The sequence below is a fragment of the Bacillus rossius genome, chromosome 5 (assembly GCF_032445375.1).
Source record: "Bacillus rossius redtenbacheri isolate Brsri chromosome 5, Brsri_v3, whole genome shotgun sequence".
In the NCBI taxonomy this organism is placed as follows: domain Eukaryota; kingdom Metazoa; phylum Arthropoda; class Insecta; order Phasmatodea; family Bacillidae; genus Bacillus; species Bacillus rossius.
The window spans coordinates 16,520,094-16,537,800 of NC_086333.1; the positions used below are offsets into that span (position 1 = coordinate 16,520,094).

At 36.7% G+C, this 17,707-nt stretch overlaps 1 protein-coding gene across 4 annotated transcripts in view; it reads right to left on the bottom strand.

Annotated features, from left to right (window-relative positions):
- LOC134531614 (inter-alpha-trypsin inhibitor heavy chain H3-like) overlaps nt 1–17,707 on the bottom strand; it is a 166,130-nt gene that overhangs the window by 64,787 nt on the left and 83,636 nt on the right. For all 4 annotated transcript variants that reach the window (XM_063367369.1, XM_063367368.1, XM_063367367.1 and 1 more), the window contains exons 4-6: nt 12,612–12,750; nt 11,229–11,340; nt 9,428–9,588 (exon numbers count right to left, since the gene is read on the bottom strand). In XM_063367369.1, the coding sequence (XP_063223439.1) occupies nt 9,428–9,588; nt 11,229–11,340; nt 12,612–12,750 (412 nt within the window). The remainder of the gene's footprint in view (nt 1–9,427; nt 9,589–11,228; nt 11,341–12,611; nt 12,751–17,707) is intronic.

The following is a 17,707-nucleotide window of genomic DNA, read 5'->3' on the forward strand; positions in this document are numbered from 1 at the left end:
CACTATCGCCCGGAACTGAACTCTTCGCCCTGGAACCTTCGTCCAGGGACTTCGCCGCTTTATCGCCCGGAAACTCCACTGCGGTCAAACTCCCGACTTCACTGAACTGATGCCCCTAACCTTCGTCTAAGGACTTCGCCACTCTGCCGCACCCGCGGCACTATCACCCTGGAAACTCCGTCGCGGGAAAACTCCCGCCTGAACTCTGAACTGACTCCTCTCTGACTGATTGACTCCGAGGCTGCCGTCCTCGTTTTATATATCAGCCGCAATTTCCAGAACTCACGAGCGCGGCCGAGGCCACTCGCGTCACTCCGCGCCGACCCGACGGCAGAAATCTGTCGAAACACGTGTCTGCGGCTCGCGTAACAACGCAGCTGTCAGGTGTCAAGGGCAGGGTGCCGCGCGGGGAGTGATGGGAAGGAGGGGGGAAAGCGACAATCCTTGTTATCTTCCAGGCACGCGCGGTGCTTATCATGTTGCAGCAGCCACCAGCCAGCTCTGCACCTGCACGTGTCGAGGCCTTGTTCACGTTCGTAACTATATATATATATATATATATATATATATATATATATATACATATACACACACACATATACACACATGAGGGTTGTCTGAAAAGTTTCCGACCTTATAATGAAGTTGGTAGCACTCGTCAACGAAAATTGGGGAATGTGTTGTCATATTTTGGAATATACTGTCTGAAATTTCAGCCATTTGGAAGTGAATTGATTTTTTAACCATCGTTTTCGTGAGTTGATGCGCATATTGTTGTGAAAATAAAAAAAAAATGTGTATCGTAGTGTCATTAAATATTTGGTTTTGAATGGCAATACACCTACGCAAATTGAAGACGATTTGGATGGTTTGCACGGCGACTCTGCGCCATCATTTACCACAGGGATATTTCGGGCAGCTCAATTCAAACATGGCCACACCAGCTCGGGTGACGATGAACGACGGAGACACCAAAAACCACGCAGGGAACTCCAAAAAATGCAAAGACTTTTCCTTTGGCCAGAGAAAAAACAGAGATACTGTTTTCTAGGCTAGTCATGGAATTGTCTTAATAAATTATTTTGGAAAAAGAATAACATAACAACGCATCATATCATGACAAGCTGAAGGCAGAAATTGCAGAAAAATTTCACATTTGCAGACAAAAAAAATTTGTTTCACCAGCACAATGCACCAGCTCATACCTCAGCGGTTGCCATGGTGAAAATCTACGAACTGCGGTTTGAACTTCTTGACCACCCTCCTAACTCACCAGATCTAAACCCAATTGATATTTTTTTGTTCCCTAGGCTAAAAGTTGCACTCAGAGGAAAGACATTTTTTTCGAATGCAGAGACTCATGCAAACAATTGTTAAAAAACAACTGCTCGTCCAAAATGGCTGAAATTTCAGACAGTATATTCCAAAACATTATTAAACACATTCCCCAATTTTCTTTGACGAGTGCTGCCATCTTCATGTTGAGGTGGGAAACATTTAAGACAATATGTATATAGATCACATAGCTCAAGTGTCACATCAGAGCTACGAGATCCTCTCTTTCAACATTTTACCCACATATATTGTTCTGACTTTGTAAAAAACAAGCGTATGCATGTTGTTGACCTTCTTCTGATTTCTGCTGGAGAAGAACTTCTGGCCTTACCCGAAATATATGTTAGTATGTGGTCGTGGTTTTGTGCACCATACCCTTGCAATTTTGTGTGAAGTTCACACCCTCTAACTGTAGCCACAACATAGCCATTATCAATTCGTGTACATCTTCTGAAGACTCCACTATGATCGCCAATCATGGAAGATTCCTGGTCTTAATTGGAACAGTGGGTACCAACCATGTGTTGCTTGTTTATTTTTTCTTAATAGGGATCATGCCCTGGTGAATTGGCTTGAAATTTATACTCGACACGTATTGTCTTAACACTTGTAATCCTGCTGTTGACGACCCTCAGCTCAAGAAGTGCTTCTGACCTGAGCAGCAACAGCAGGGTCAAACCACGTGTTGCTATGGAACCCTGTTGTTTTGTGGACTGTGCTACTGTGAACTGTGCCTAGAGAGTCGCTCCGGAGGAGATGCCCTCACGTAGCGACCTTAACAAATATACTCTCAACATTTTGTACTCTTGCTGCTGACCCAGCGCTGATTGCCGCTTGTGGTGAGTTGCCAGTCTGAGCCAAACCACATGTTGCTTCGAGATATAGCTAGTTGCCAAACAAGGGTTTTAAATGAATGGATATTTTGTAAAAAGTTGGTTATTGTTTTTAAAGTTTTTTGGTCGGAAATGTGGTGAAAAATAAACACAATTTTTTTTTTGTAATTTTTTGAAGAAGGTATAGAAATACAAAAGACACATTTACGTGTTCAAATTGGATAAAAGAAAATAATAGGTTGTTGTTTAATTAAATTTTTAAGAAAAATGTTATACAAATTCTCTGGAATAAGCAATATTTTTTGGCATTCCCACTTCTGTAAAAACAAATATATTTTTCGGCTGTCCCATTCGCGAGCATGCAACATATAACTGACCATGTGAACAGCATGGGTTTACCCTATTTAATCGACACATTTGAAGAGATCAACCTTGTTCCTTGTTAATGGTCATTGAGAATGCAGGGTGAACGGGGAACTGTATTTGTTTGAAATCAAATAGCATGTCAGTGGGAATGATGGGAATACATGGAATTAGCACTTATTCTCTTTTTTACTTGCAATTGAGAATGTTCGCTTTAATGACATTTGGCATCAGATTTTGAAAGCATCCCTGGTTTCATTACAAAATCGAGGTGGATTAATATGCGCAAAAGAATTGTTGGTGCGCCGATTTTGAGTGAAAATTTATTTGGTGACACATCAGAAAGATCCAATGAATTAAACATCTAATTGTATTAATAAAATCCCATCTGCTTTCACGATACTGTCAATCGACTTGCACGCAATATGTTCGTGGATTGCGTAGTTGATTCAATTGACGTCGGTGTTTGTTGCCGGCAAGATAGCTTGTTCCCAAAGCAAGGTGATTTTTGTAATTGGCAGAAATTTTTGGGAAAACTTTAAGGAATAATTGTTCGATTTGATGGAACAGTTACAAAAACGTTCAATGAAAACTAAACATATTTTAGGTTAGAATCAACTGGTTCTTATCCTTTACCAACATCCAATAGCTGTTATGAAAATATGGCTGATGCATTGGCTGCAGATGATTACAGACATTGGTTTCTAATGTACATTTCTGCACGTGTCTCCAATGATGTGATGCTTTGAGGCAAGCGTTGGGTTCATGAGCTGGTGTTGATTTGCGTACAGCTGGTAGAGACTGTCGTAGTCATCTGGTTATTAAATAAGAGCTCCACCAAATGGTTTTTCATTTGTTTACTAATTTCGAATATTTCGATCAAGTGTTTCAAGTGATGTCTTATGTGTCATGGTGCATTCATCCAAGTTTGAATAAAATTACGCCGTGCCGGAACCTATGGAAGTAGTACATGTTTGAGCTTCGGCAAAATCTATATTTAGGGAAATTTGAGCACCGAATGCACTGTGATTACACCATCCCATATGTAGCTTTAATACCTGATGATGCAAGAGCCAAAGCAATTCCATTTTGAGAGCGAATTTGAGTTGATAGCAAACTGATGAGGAATGTTTTTCCTTTGATGCCTGTTGCATTTAGGAAAAACAGAACGCACTTACCATTAGCCACTATAATCGTAACTGTGTCAAAGGCCAATATTTTAATTGCATCTAAGAGTTTGTTTGTTTCGACAAATGCACGCAAGTCATCAGCATTAAATGGTTGTTCTCACAATAAAACTCGATTATAAAAGTTATATGCAGAATGTAGTGGTGCAACTATGCCAAGTTGAATGAGTGCTTTGTTGTCGATGGCTAGGCATATTTCTTAGATTTCTATCAGAGCTTCATTGAAACTGTCCAAAAATTAGATTGTATTATCTTATCCAATAGTATAAAAGCAGTGCAAAATGTCTTCGTTCAAATCCTCTCTGAATATTTCCCACAGATCTTTGCGGTTGGATGAGGAATGTGTGGTCAAAATAATAGCGAATAATGTTCGTATCTGTTGCGGATGACAGCTGACAAAGGCGACCATCAATGTAATTTACAAAAATTAAGTCATTTTAGAGTAATTTAATTTTTCGGCAAGCTTCTTTGTATGTCTGGCATTCTCCACTATGGATCGTACTGAAATTTACAAATACATCAATCAGCAGGATTCTCAAAAAGGTGCACTTTGAATTGTTTGGATGTACTATGTAAACAGGCCAAATGTATGAGACGAATATAAATGCCTAAAAATGATGTTCCTTGTTTAAGTAATTGGAATTTTTTTGATTTAGCTTTCTATGTATAGTAGGGTAAGACCGCCTTAATTGGACCACCGCTTAAATTGGAACACGGCTGTAGCGTGGAGGCAAATGAAGTGATCTGCCATCTGTCGGCCTACGCGTGAAGCTAGTGTGCCGTGGTAGTAGGAGAGACAAAGGAAATTGTCCACGCATTGTGTTTGTAGTCGTGGTCCGTGAGTGTTTAGATTTCAGGAAGTTGATGTTATTTTCATTGTAATTGCGTAGGAAAGTGTAACGTGCAATAGAGCAAGCACGGTGAGTTTCTGCCCATATGTTTTAAGTATTGTTTATGTGTATAGTTTTAGTGTATTGCACAGAAGGTTGGATGAAAATGTGTTTGAGAACAACAACAGAGTTGAAAATATGGCTGATATGCTTAAATCGGACCAACAGTATTTTCCTATATTGGACCAGTAGTCCATTTTAAGCATATTGCATAATCGTTTCGTCCAACTATCGTGCCACGGATTATCCTACACGGTGCAGGTTTATGTTTGATTAATCACTTTTCGACTGTCCCAAAAGGAACTAAGGAACGAATTTCAATATGAATGAGAGGAAATTTATGTAATTTTTTAAAACTCAATAAGTCTGTAATTTATCGACATAGTTCGCTGCAGTTTCCAATATTTTTTTTTATACATTCATGAGTCTTGTTGTATGGAGAGAGATTACTTATTATACCACACCTGTCGTTATGCGAAATTACTTTTTGCAAGAATATATATATATATTTTTTTAATTCTCTAACTGTTCATCATGGTATGTCAGTAGGCCCTAGTAGGGACATGTAAATTTCGCGATTTTTTAAAGACAAGTTAAACTTGCAAATCATGAACATTTAAGTTTAATTTGCAATTTGCCTATAGATTTTGAGGCTCACTTTGCAGTTTTATGAACCAATACAAAATCCAACAGAAGAAAGAGCATATTATGTTCGATTTTTTTTGGCTGGGTCATAATGGGAATTCATTGAGTATGCAGCCAATATGAATGTTAAGAGTTGCTTCATTTAGTATAGTAGTGTAGATTCTAGCCAAGAGTTCATTAAACTCGCGAAAATTTCATGTCCTTGTCAATAGTTATGTTTGAGGAACTATTTTAAAATAGATTTATTCTAAATAGTTTTTTGTTATTTTAGGTATGCTGAAACGCAAGAGGTATGGCTTATGGGAGGAGGAAATGATGGAGAGGGCTTTAGCTGCTTATCGTAATGGTGAGATGGGTCTAAACGAAGCAGCGAGAACATATCAAGTCCCGAAAGCTACTCTGAGTAGGCATTTAAATGGAAACAATGTTAATGCAATTGAGCATAAACAACATTTTGGTCGATGCGCTGATTTGCCTAAAGAAATAGAAGATGATTTAGTTAGACATGTATTGTTTCTCGAAGAACGATTTTTTGGCCTAACCCGCATTGATCTTCACCAGTTAGCATACCAGCTTGCAGAAGCTAACGAAATCAACCATTGGTTTAACAGAGACAAGGAGATGGCTGGAGATAAATGGTATTAAGGTTTCCTTGCTCGTCACCCAGAAATATCCTTGCGCCAACCTGAGGCAACATCAATGGCCAGAGTGAAGGGATTTTCTAAAGACCAAGTCATGCAATTTTTTGATGTTTTGACATCTATTGTTGACAAAAATCAGCTTGATGGAACTGATATTTACAATATGGATGAAACAGCTCTATCAAAAGTTCAAAAGCCACAGAAAGTTTTAGCTAAACGGGGAAAGCATCAGGTGGGTGCTATAACAAGCGGCGAAAGAGGCACGAACACAACCGGAATTTGCTGCATGAATGCTGCTGGCATGTTTGTTCCACCTATGCTTGTTTTCAAAAGATTGCGATTTAAAGATGAACTTAGTCGTGGTGCTCCTGTCGGGTGTCAGTTTGCCTGCACTGAAAGTGGGTGGATAACTAGTGAGGTTTTTCTAAAGTGGCTTGAACACTTCGTTGCAATAACAGGTCCAATGCCAGAAAAAAAGGTTCTTCTAATTCTGGATGGTCACACTACCCACACGAAAAATCTTGACGCAATTGAATTTGCCAGGAAGAACGGCGTGATTTTACTTTCCTTGCCAGATCACACAACACACCGTCTTCAACCATTAGATGTTAGTTTTTTCAAGCCACTTTCTGTTTATTATAATCAAGCATGTGACAAATGGTTAAGATCACATCCAGGGAAAACTATCACCCAGTTCCAAGTCAGCGAAATATTTGGTGAAGCATATGGTAGGGCAGCATCTGTAGCAACAGCTACCAATGGCTTCTCCAAAACTGGAATTTGGCCAGTTGATCCAAATATTTTCGAAGACAGTGATTTTGTTAATATGGTCGGAAACACAGAAGACGAAAATGTAGAAGAAACCCTATCTGAACCAAGAATGTCTTCAAGACTAGACCGTGAGGCCTGCATGAATCCTCCTCCTAGCGTCACTGAACGGGAAGTCGTTTCTCCATGCAGTGGCAAATTTACGAAAGCTGGGGAAATATCAGTAATATCACCGCTCCCATCATTAAGCCAGGGCATTTCTGGGAATGCACGGAAGAGGAAGCCTTCAGGTGCAGTGGTACTTACAAGTTCTCAGTACAAGAACGATTTACTTACTAAGAAACTTCGTGATACGCCGAGTTGTTCGAGGGACATAACCGTTGAGTCATGTGACACATATTCCGATGCATCCTGGTTTTGTGGAATTTGTGCTACAGTCGAAGAACGTGATATGATTCAGTGCATGCGTTGCAAAAAATGGGCTCACGTGGACTGTGCTAAAGTCAACCCACGTGCTAAAAAGTACTATTGTCATAACTGTCCATAAGAACATTCACTTTTGTTTCTTAATATGAAAGAAATAAGGTACATACGTTTTGGTTCAATATAAGAATACGATAGTCCAATTTAGGGCAAGCTATTCCTAAATCGGAACAAACACATTTTGAGAAACTTAATTTTTTATAGATAATTAATGTTAAAACACCATGTGTTTTTATCTACACGTTGCTAACACATTAGGGATCAACATATTTTTTTGTGCGGTACGGTATTTGTTTTTGTATTGTGTAGCAATAATCAAATTAAACTGGTCCAATATAGACGGTCTTACCATACTTTGGTAATTTTGCTCACAAAAATGTTTTGGCAAATACATCTTCGCAGAACGCAATAAATGTTGATAGTGTTGTGTGAGCTGGTAAAGAAGCAACATTTCATGCGTTCTCTTCCATGAAAAAGATTGTTTGAACTTTTTCAAGGTCAATACTAAGCTGAACAAAATTGGGACGCTGACTGTAAATTGGGAAACTCAAAATGCTCTTCACTGCTCCGTTGTCGCTTGTATGTCAATCTGTTTGATATTGAATCATTTTATCCCTGCGCGCATAGAGAATATCAACACTGAATACTACCATATCGCGGACCTGTTGGTATATTTGCATATGTAATTGATTGATTTGACTAAATTGCTATATTCATCATTGATATGCGCTTTAATTTTTTTGATGTTGCACAATCCATCTGTTGTCGATATCAATATCCGCATTTCTCACTCAGATTGTAGCTGTGTGACTACCATCATTTGGTTTGCGAATGGCCAGTATAGCAAGTGCGATTTTTGTGAATAAATTCTCTGGTATAATTTTTCATACATACATTATCTTCCATGCATGGCGATTGTGGGTTCATAGCACCGCATGGTTCATGCACCATAATTTTGTGACAATATAGAATAGCAGTCGATCTTCTTCAGAATCTGGTATTTCTGCTCAAATGATATCATCACTTTTGAGCTGTGTATATTTTCGTATCGAGACTTATGGGAATGTGTGCTTGAGAAATACCTATCTTTTAACATTCAATGGAATACAACCAGCATCGAGTTTCAACATTATTGTAATGCATCACATTCAAATCCTTCACTTTGGTTGGAATTTTTTTTTTGGAAATTTGTGTCGTCAAATCGTAACCGGGCAAAAATTTTGTTTATCTCGTGCCATGCTGGAGTGCATGCAAATGTGATGAAAAAGTCGGGACGTCCGGTCATCACGGGCCCCGGATTTAAGAGTTTGTTACTTCTTACTGCGTGGTTACCTCAAGGAACAGGGTTTCCAACATCGTCCACACATCTTGGAAGAACTGAAAGGCGCATTCTGGAGAAAATCACCGCTACACCACTCGCAATGTGCCAAAAAGCGGTCGAGAATTTCCGAAATCGACTTCAACAATACATCTCTGCTCATGGCCTACATATTCTTTATGTGATTTAGAACACTTGAAAAAAAAGGTGATATATAATGATTCCAAAAAAATAAACCTAATATCTGTAAGTTGCTCCGTTATTTTAATAGCTCTTGAAAATCGATACACACCTGTTGCCCTATCCTTACATATATAGAAGAACAATTATCCACATAATGTATGTTGATGATAATATGTCAAAAACTTTCGCGACAGTGCCAACAACAACTGTATAAAATTTCAACTCATTTGGATGCACAATGCGCAAACGCATAAAAGACGAACACACAAACTTTAATTTATATATTAAAAAACTACACAACCATCCATATTTTACCATCGCTCGTTTTTTTTGATCATGTTATAAACAAATTATTTTATTGATGCTCTACAAACGAGGTCTGAAGCTTTGACACTTTGGGACATCCCTGGGTTGGAATTAAGCAAGAAGTGTTCATGCTGTCTCATGTATCACAAATCCAAGGTGTGTTGAAGATCTTAAATCATACCAGAGAATCCTGTTAACATTTAAGAGTCGTGTAAGCAAAACCAGATGAATCCGTGACCAATTGATGACCCTATATTTATTATTACACATTAAAAAAAATAATTCACCAACCATAGTTGTGAACTTTTTGAATTATTTTCTTGTAGCTATCCAACGGAAATAATGAAAACGTGACAATATTGTAAACTATTAGGTATTTTATCTAGTTACCCAGCAATTATTTATATAACTTTAAACATGGGTTATCTGAGTTTCCCACAGCAGTGAGTATAAATGAAGCGGCAGGAATGCTGACCAGGATCTGCTCGGGGTGCGAGGCTCGGTCCACGTCGTAGCGCACGGCCAGCTGCCCCTTGACGCCCTCGGCGCTCAGGCCGCGCTGCTGGTCCTCGGAGGGCGCCCAGCGCACCGTGGCGCTGCTGCCGGAGGGCCGCGCGATCTGCGCCAGCGGGTTGTCTGCGGCCACACCACGCAACTATGTCAACTATAGGCGTTCAACAGTTTGGCTTCAAGGTCAAAACATAAATAAATAATTTGATGTAAGTTTTTGGACATACGCCATGGCTAAGAACTTTTTCTGTTGAAGAAAAACTAAAAAATAAAGAAATAAGTAAATAAAAACCAAAATAGACAAAAAAAAACACAAAATTAAGCAAAAAATTGCTGTTGTCAACAAGGATATAAACACCAAAAAATATTCCGTAACAGGAATATGGTCAACAAAACAAAGAAAAACAAAATGTACTAAGAGAACGAAAAAAAAACCCACAAATGATGACGACACAGAAAAAGTTCTTAGCAATGGCGTATGTCCAAAAACTTACATCAAGTCATGCACTCCCATTGCACAAATCTTTCAAAGATAATATAAATAAATAAACTCAAACTGTTTTAGATAAGCGCATGAGCGAATTCTGCTTTGATGTTTTCTCGCTTGCAGCTCCATCTAAGCAAAATAGCGACTCCTGAGCGTAAATCGTTTTTGTTCTGTAATTTGCTCAAGGGTGAATCTGTAATTTCATTTGAACGTGTGTTTCGTTTAATTTTTAATCAATATCCTCCATGTGGCAAAAAAGTCCACCGATGGTCGCGATGTCAGAGTTATTTTGCGCTGGCCTTCACGTTCACCTGACGCAACGCCTTTGGTGCTTTATAAAACATTGTGTCTACGTTCCGCCTCTACCTAAAGATTCTCCAAAGTTAAGACACAGCATTGAAAAGGATATTACTTCCATTGCTCCGGACGTGTTAACCCTTAGGTGCATATATCGAACATTTAAAAGAAAAACTACGTTAATTTACCTTCCATTTGATGTATAATTTGTTGTAAATAGTCTCAAGTTAAACTGTTATAATATATGATTAAAACTGGGAAAGTATTTAATGGACATCCTGTATGAAGGAAGAAAGCGGCCGTGGCCTAAAGTAAGGATCCATCCTAGCAAGGATCCATCCCAACATCTTCTAGGGCAACCACAGTAAACCGAAAATAAGTATACCGGAACCATGATTAAAACACGTATCCACTGGGACAAACATGCAGTGTCATGCCTCAGCGCCTGTGCAGTGTGAAAGCTGTTGTAGATGAAGAACTGTGATCAGTTCACCTTTATATAAAGATTTTATTCACTAATTTAATGTATAATATTAAGATGTTCATGTTTGATCGAATTTTAGACTGTCATATTAAAAAGAAAGGAAATTATTTGTTCGAAGATTTATATAGCTTTATCAGGACAAAAATATGGTAGTGCAATATTTCAACGAAATAAAAAAAAAATCTTTATAAGAACAGTAAATTATATTTTTGACATAAAATGAAAATATTTTAATAAGTGCAATTAAAAATTTTTTATTACCAAGAATGAAAGAGAATTCACTAAACATATTTTGGTGGTGCAGAGACAATTGTTCTGTATTATTTTTACCATTATTGAAAATAATAAATATTTGTGTTTTAAAAATTAAAACAGGTTAATATAAGCCTCAGAAAAGAATTTATAAAACCATTAACAACAATATATTTGCTCAACTAGCTTCTAGAGATGTCACATATAATATTTTGCAAACTGTCAAGCTATTTAACAAGTACTTACTGGAAGATTTTTCAAATTCAATTTCATTGCTATCTTTCAAGTTCGTCACTTCGAGAGTTGTGATATTAGCAGACTCATTGATGTTCACCTCCACTGCCATGTCATGGACAATCTGAAAGAGAGCAGTTTGAAGCCATGCGTCTATATCCAGACACCGAGGAAACAGCTTACTAAGGCCTACGAAATATTAGTTTCAATTAAATAAAATTTATTAATTTTACTATACAAACATATGTATTTATAAGCTAGTGTTAGAGTTTGTGTTACAATCATTTCTAATTTTGTTTTTAAACTATTTTATTGCGTAAATAAAACCTTTCTTCATTTATAAACGGTAGTAAAGTTTTGGATAGTTTTGTGTAAAATAAATATTCTATAAACTAGCCAAAAAAAATAGTTTTTATTACAAACTGAGAAATTGTACTATCTCTTAAAAACATGTTTTAAAATTATTTATTGGGGATTGTAACGCGTTATTAATTGATGGAATGCAAATCGGGAAATGTCCTGCAAAATAAAGTAACCTTATATTGTTTAGCATTTTACAAACATGTCGATAGCGTACTGATAAGTCCGAAACAGAGCCTCGATGAAAGCGAAAGTGTCTGTAAAACTGTTCTCAAATAAAATATGCATCATCATACATTGTGAAAAATATATACTAAAATATTATTTGGTAGTTTAAATTGGTCCAGATATATTTGTTTATATAAATTATTCAAATTGTAACAAAAAAATTATATTAAATTAAATAACACAATCTTGATTGAAAAACGAAAAAAATATATAAAAAAGTTTCAAATAAATGTAACAATGGGAAACATTTTTTTCTGGTTGTGGCCGCCTAGCCGAGAGACTTGTGCAGAGAGACATCATTAATCGAAATATATTTTAAAAATATTTCAGAGTAGTGTTTTTACAAGTATGATTTCAATTGTTGTTAAGTGCCTCTACAGTTTAATTTTTTTTATTTAGTCAATGCGTTATATTTTTACTAATCAAAATCCTTAAAGATGAACACCTAGAGCCACAATTATTGTGTAAACACCATTTAAATAGTGTTGGGGGTGGTAGTCCAATATTAATATTTCTACGCTATACAATATTAGTTACGTCATTTACCATAAAATCAAAAACACTTAAACATGACTTAACGTTGATTGTTAACTTCACAAAATTTAACTAATAGATAACTTCCTAAGCAACGAGCCCCCTGCAACACTTCGCTGGCCAGTCACGTGGCCCGCGACGGTCGCAGCTGAGCCGACGCCGCCGGCCGAGTGATCGACTGCACAGCCTGTAGCGGACACAGCTGTGGCCTACTCGCGCCTGCCCCCCGCCAGGCGGCCACCTCCACCTCTCTTACCAGCCCAGCTCCCTTACCTGGCCCGGATCAATATTGATAACATGGTTGTATACTGACAGTTCTCTTTTCAACAGTTCTTCGTAAGTTAAGTTGAATGTCACTTTCTTCTGAGATTCAATGTTCACCGAAACAGTAAACCTGTTTGAGTTTCGAGCACTGAAAACAAAATAAATACTCATAATTTTTTTTTTAACAATACAAATAGTTCACACTCAGATATTGAATAAAAACATACTTTGTTGAATGAATCCTTAGCCTTGCTAAAGGATATTGCCTCACACAAGTTACATTGTTTGGGAACGCAAAAGTGTTAGTTGTACAACATTTTCGGTAGAGCTTTGTTAGAACATACGGGCTCTTTCACGCCAACAAGGTATATTTGTAACGTTGAGGTCAAAAGTTAAAAAAAAAGTTAAACTGTTTTGATGACCACAGTGCATATTTAAGACCTTTAACTGTAGCTCTATACACACTTGGGATGATATACCACGTCTAACTCTCTTATATATAAGCTTAACCCTGAAAACATAATTAAAAAAATAGCTTTTTGAATGAAGAGATAAGGACATATTTGTCACTATTTTTAATGAAAATACTAAGACATCGACCCCACCAACGGTTTGTTGCATAAGAAAAAAGAACACTGTGCCAAGTGTGCACCCTGCACACGCCTGAAGGACAACTAGGCGCCAGGCGACTGAACAGTGAGTTCATGACGCGTGGATCACCCTCATTGTGAGCAGTGTGTTCATGGTAACCGAACAAGGTTCAGTCGCTGTGTGCTTCCTACCGTGTCACGGCCCAATGCTAAACATGTGCGTCACACACATATCATACGTTCAGGTCATACAAAACAGAGAGCTGTGAAACTGTCTTTCTAAAATTTCACTTCGTCTAATTATACAGGATCAGTTTAATTTACCCGATAAACTTCAACCTGGTTCATCATGTAAAAAAAATATTTAAAACATTTATACGATTTATGGTCTAAAGTGATTCCCAACACTGGTAAATCCCTTTGACGTTGCAGCTAACTAAGTTCGTTATTGAAAATAAGAAAGTATTTATGATAACAAGTATCTGGATAATGTATATTTGAAAAATATTCATTAAACAATGCAAATCTTGTCGATTAAGTAAAATATTTATTTCAAATAATTTACGGTAATGACCCTTTTCCATGTACATTTTTGTAAAGGGGTAGGAATAATGTGGTTTTCGAAAGGCTTATTATAAATAATTTATAGTTAAAAAGTACAAAAAAAACACTTTTTTGTACTACCTTTTACACTACCCCCTTGTTGTGGCATACTTTATCCCATCTGTTTCGACAAAAACTAGTATAACACGTATATCTAAACACTTCGAAGCAGAGCTGGTGTGCAACACTTGTAACACCAAGTCTGAAACAGTTTCCTTAAAACAGAGGCGCTGAGAGTACATTTTTTAGAAGCATACATTATAATTAAACAAAAACCACTGCAGATGTAACTTGAAACATATAAATGTTAATGCTAAACAAAAAAAACCAAGTGCCATCAAACACCACAAGAGAAAAAACGAGATAGAGTTTATTTGTGAGGAATAATAATCTTATAATATTTCACTTGACAATTAAATGACGTTTTACTTCTCGTTACAAAGTTTACAAAATTCATCATGTAATATGTGAGGAAATCTTTCAAATTCTGGAAGTACCAACTCCACAAGACACAGCTGCTGGAAACAGCATCTCTCAGTTACTGCTGAAACACATACATGTGCCATAGCTTCGCTGGGTATAAAGTGCTCTGTAAAAATAAAGAGTAGTTCTACACTGATGTAGGTGGCAGCTTTAGCTCCACTGATAAAGGTGTACTTTTACCCCACATGTATAAGTGTAGCTTAACCTACACAAATATGTATAAAGACACAGCTTTGTTGAAAAATAACATTAATATAGTGTCATTTTATAAATAATTGGCAGGTAAATCAACCATTTAGAATAAAACATTACATATTCACTTAAATCGTTATTTTACACAGTTTTGATGAGTAAAAAAACTAATTTAAATGTAAATTTACAAATACATTCTTTATGTAACTAGGTATGCAGTTCATGTATGTTTATCATAATATCCTTTTTGTCTGTGTAAAATTACGTTTATGTATGTATATATTATTTAATCAAATAATATTATAAATCAATTTGTCACTTTGTATGACATCGGGTAAAGTTCCGTACTTTGCTACTATAAAACTCTAAAAACCATACTTTGAAAAAAAAAAAACACTTCAATCAAGGTTGTTGCTTCACTTATGCATTGTCCTTGGCTCTATTCTTGTCCACGCAACTAAAGTTTCTGATAAACTTTCATAAGCTGCTGAATTGTGAGACGTTTAAACTGTAGTGCCTATAATTAGTTTCTTCTTTGGTTTAGTTTTTCCATTCCAAAGTTCGCTATTGCCCGAGTGCGGTGGTGCGGGTTCGAACCAAGATCCAAATGCTTATCTTGTTTTCCGAGAGCAATCACCTTCAATATTAGCCTTCATTATTAATGAGAAAACACGGCATTATATAACATATATAAACTAAGATTTTTTAAAAAATATGTATATGTTCCTAGGAAGCCGTTTTGATTATTGGGGGTTGTCGATGCTTTCGTTCCTCTCGCAATACTTTAATTTCCAAAATCAGTTACCAGGGGTAGTGGTGCATGCTATAGTTCTAGCAAATACATATTATTTTAAGTAATTGTTAATTTACGCACATGTTTTTTAAACTTAACCATAAGTACTTGTTAAAAATGTGTATGCGTGGAGTCCACGCTTATTAGGTACAGGTAGAGATAAATTATTTACATTTTCAGTTACACTATTCACATAAAAATGAATGACACCTATAGTTTTAGTTGCACAAACCAATAACTCTTTCCCACGTGAATAAATATATTATAGGAGTTTTAAAATAAATAAAATAATTTTATTAGCGTCAATCCTTAGCCGTTACGAAAACTGAGTAGTAGACAAACACAAGCAGCGTTACGAGGAATCCGTAGCATCGCTGCTGCGTCATTTCTAACTCTCCCATGCCGTCTCCCCTTCCGGCTGCTACCATTATCATATAGCATGCCTATCTACGTAACTCTTCGATCGACTTGAACAAATTATATGCTGTAGAACGAGCTCCGATTGTCTAATAAAAAAAACTGGTAATTGTATCTCGTGAGCGAGTGACCGAAAAAAAATCATGAAAATTAGAATATTTTTTTCCGGGTAGTTACGTTTGTGTGATTAGGTTATTGGTTTTCATGTGAGTCGCCTTGAATATATTTTCAACATTTTCCCCCCATAAAAATCGGTCCAGTAGATCATGAGAAAAAATCTTCACCAAAAATACTATAGATATTTTTATTTTTGTTCATAGTGCAGCTACAAGTTTGAAATTTGGGGTGTGCTTGTAACCCATCCGACGCAACTTTTGGCCAAAATTTGGAACGAATGTGCGTGGGTGCCGCTTACTCCTACTTAACCGCCTATGGCCTTTTTTAACATGTAAATATTCAGAGTTACTACATATTTTACTACGCATATTTAACGAAACGACACACATTTAACGAAAGGAAATAACACACAGTACACGCAATGGTCACTTATTTCAAGCAATTGACACACAGTACTGATACTGAACGAGCAGTAAACACACGACACACAATGGACACACAGTAAACACACAGTTCAAACACTGGACACACAGTACACATAGTTCACACATTGGATGCACAGTACTAACAGTACATACACAATACACATTCCACACAGTACACAAACTGGACACACAGTACAAAGAGTAAACACTCTGTACACAGAATGAACACACACTACAAACTTTGGTCGCACAGTACACACTATAAACACTGAACAGACATTACTCACACTGGACACACAGTACAATCAGAACACACACTGAACATCTAGTACACATAGTACGCACACTAGACAAACAGTAAACACAAGGCACTGAATGAACACACATGACATGGGATGAACACTCAGTACACACGAGACACGGAATGAACACACAGTACACACAAGACACGGAATGAACACATAGTACACACAGGACACGGGATGAAGACTCACTATACACATTGACCCACAATACACACACTGGACAAACAATGGACACATAGTTCACACACAGGACATGAAATAAACACACACACAATACACAAAGAATATGCAATAGACATGTAATGCAGACATTGAACTTGCAGTAGCGAGAACTCAGGCTTAGAAATCACATCTCGCGAAATAATAAAATACTTTTAAAATCTAATATATAATCAATTTTATGTATTTATATAATTGTAGGTAAAACAAGTCATTATAGTATGTAGCCAGCTTCCTTCAGTTGTTTGAGAATAAATAAGACTTTTTTATGTGCGAATAATTTCCTGCACAAAGCGAAATCTTAATATAAAAAATATATTAGGATGTTTCCATGATGCGTAATTAATCTCTTCTGTGGTAGTTTTTCTTGCATGTTTATTTAAATATTTTTAATATCACAATCGTCCCAGTGATCATCATAAGCTTTATCATAGTAATTTATTTTATTACGATGTATCCATGATTTTTGTCTCAGAGCTTCATTACAGTCTTCGATCTTGCATGCTATAGGAGAAGTCTTCGAACACGTCACCAGCATCGGAGTCACTGTCGTCATTTACATAGAAGTCAGCGTCTTCACCAGAATTAATGTAAGAACTTGAAATCGTTGACGCAGAAGCTTCTTTATCGTCTGAAATAATCTTTTTTAAGTATACATCATTATTCCAAAGTATGGAGGATATACTTAATGTGGGCTTAATGTATTCGCGCATTTAAAGTTGATGATACTTCCATTAGTTTCATTCTTCCTTCAAAACCGTCAAATTGTTAATTTAATTCCCTTGTCAAGATCATTAGTGAGCATCGCGAATCCCACACTAAAAACTAATAATATTTATTTTCATGTAACATTTGGCGACATCTGTTGTTGATAAGCAGAAATATTTGGCCACGAGTGTTTCAAAATTGAAAATTCCTCTCGCTGATGGATTATACATATTCGTATTTAAATATCTGTTTT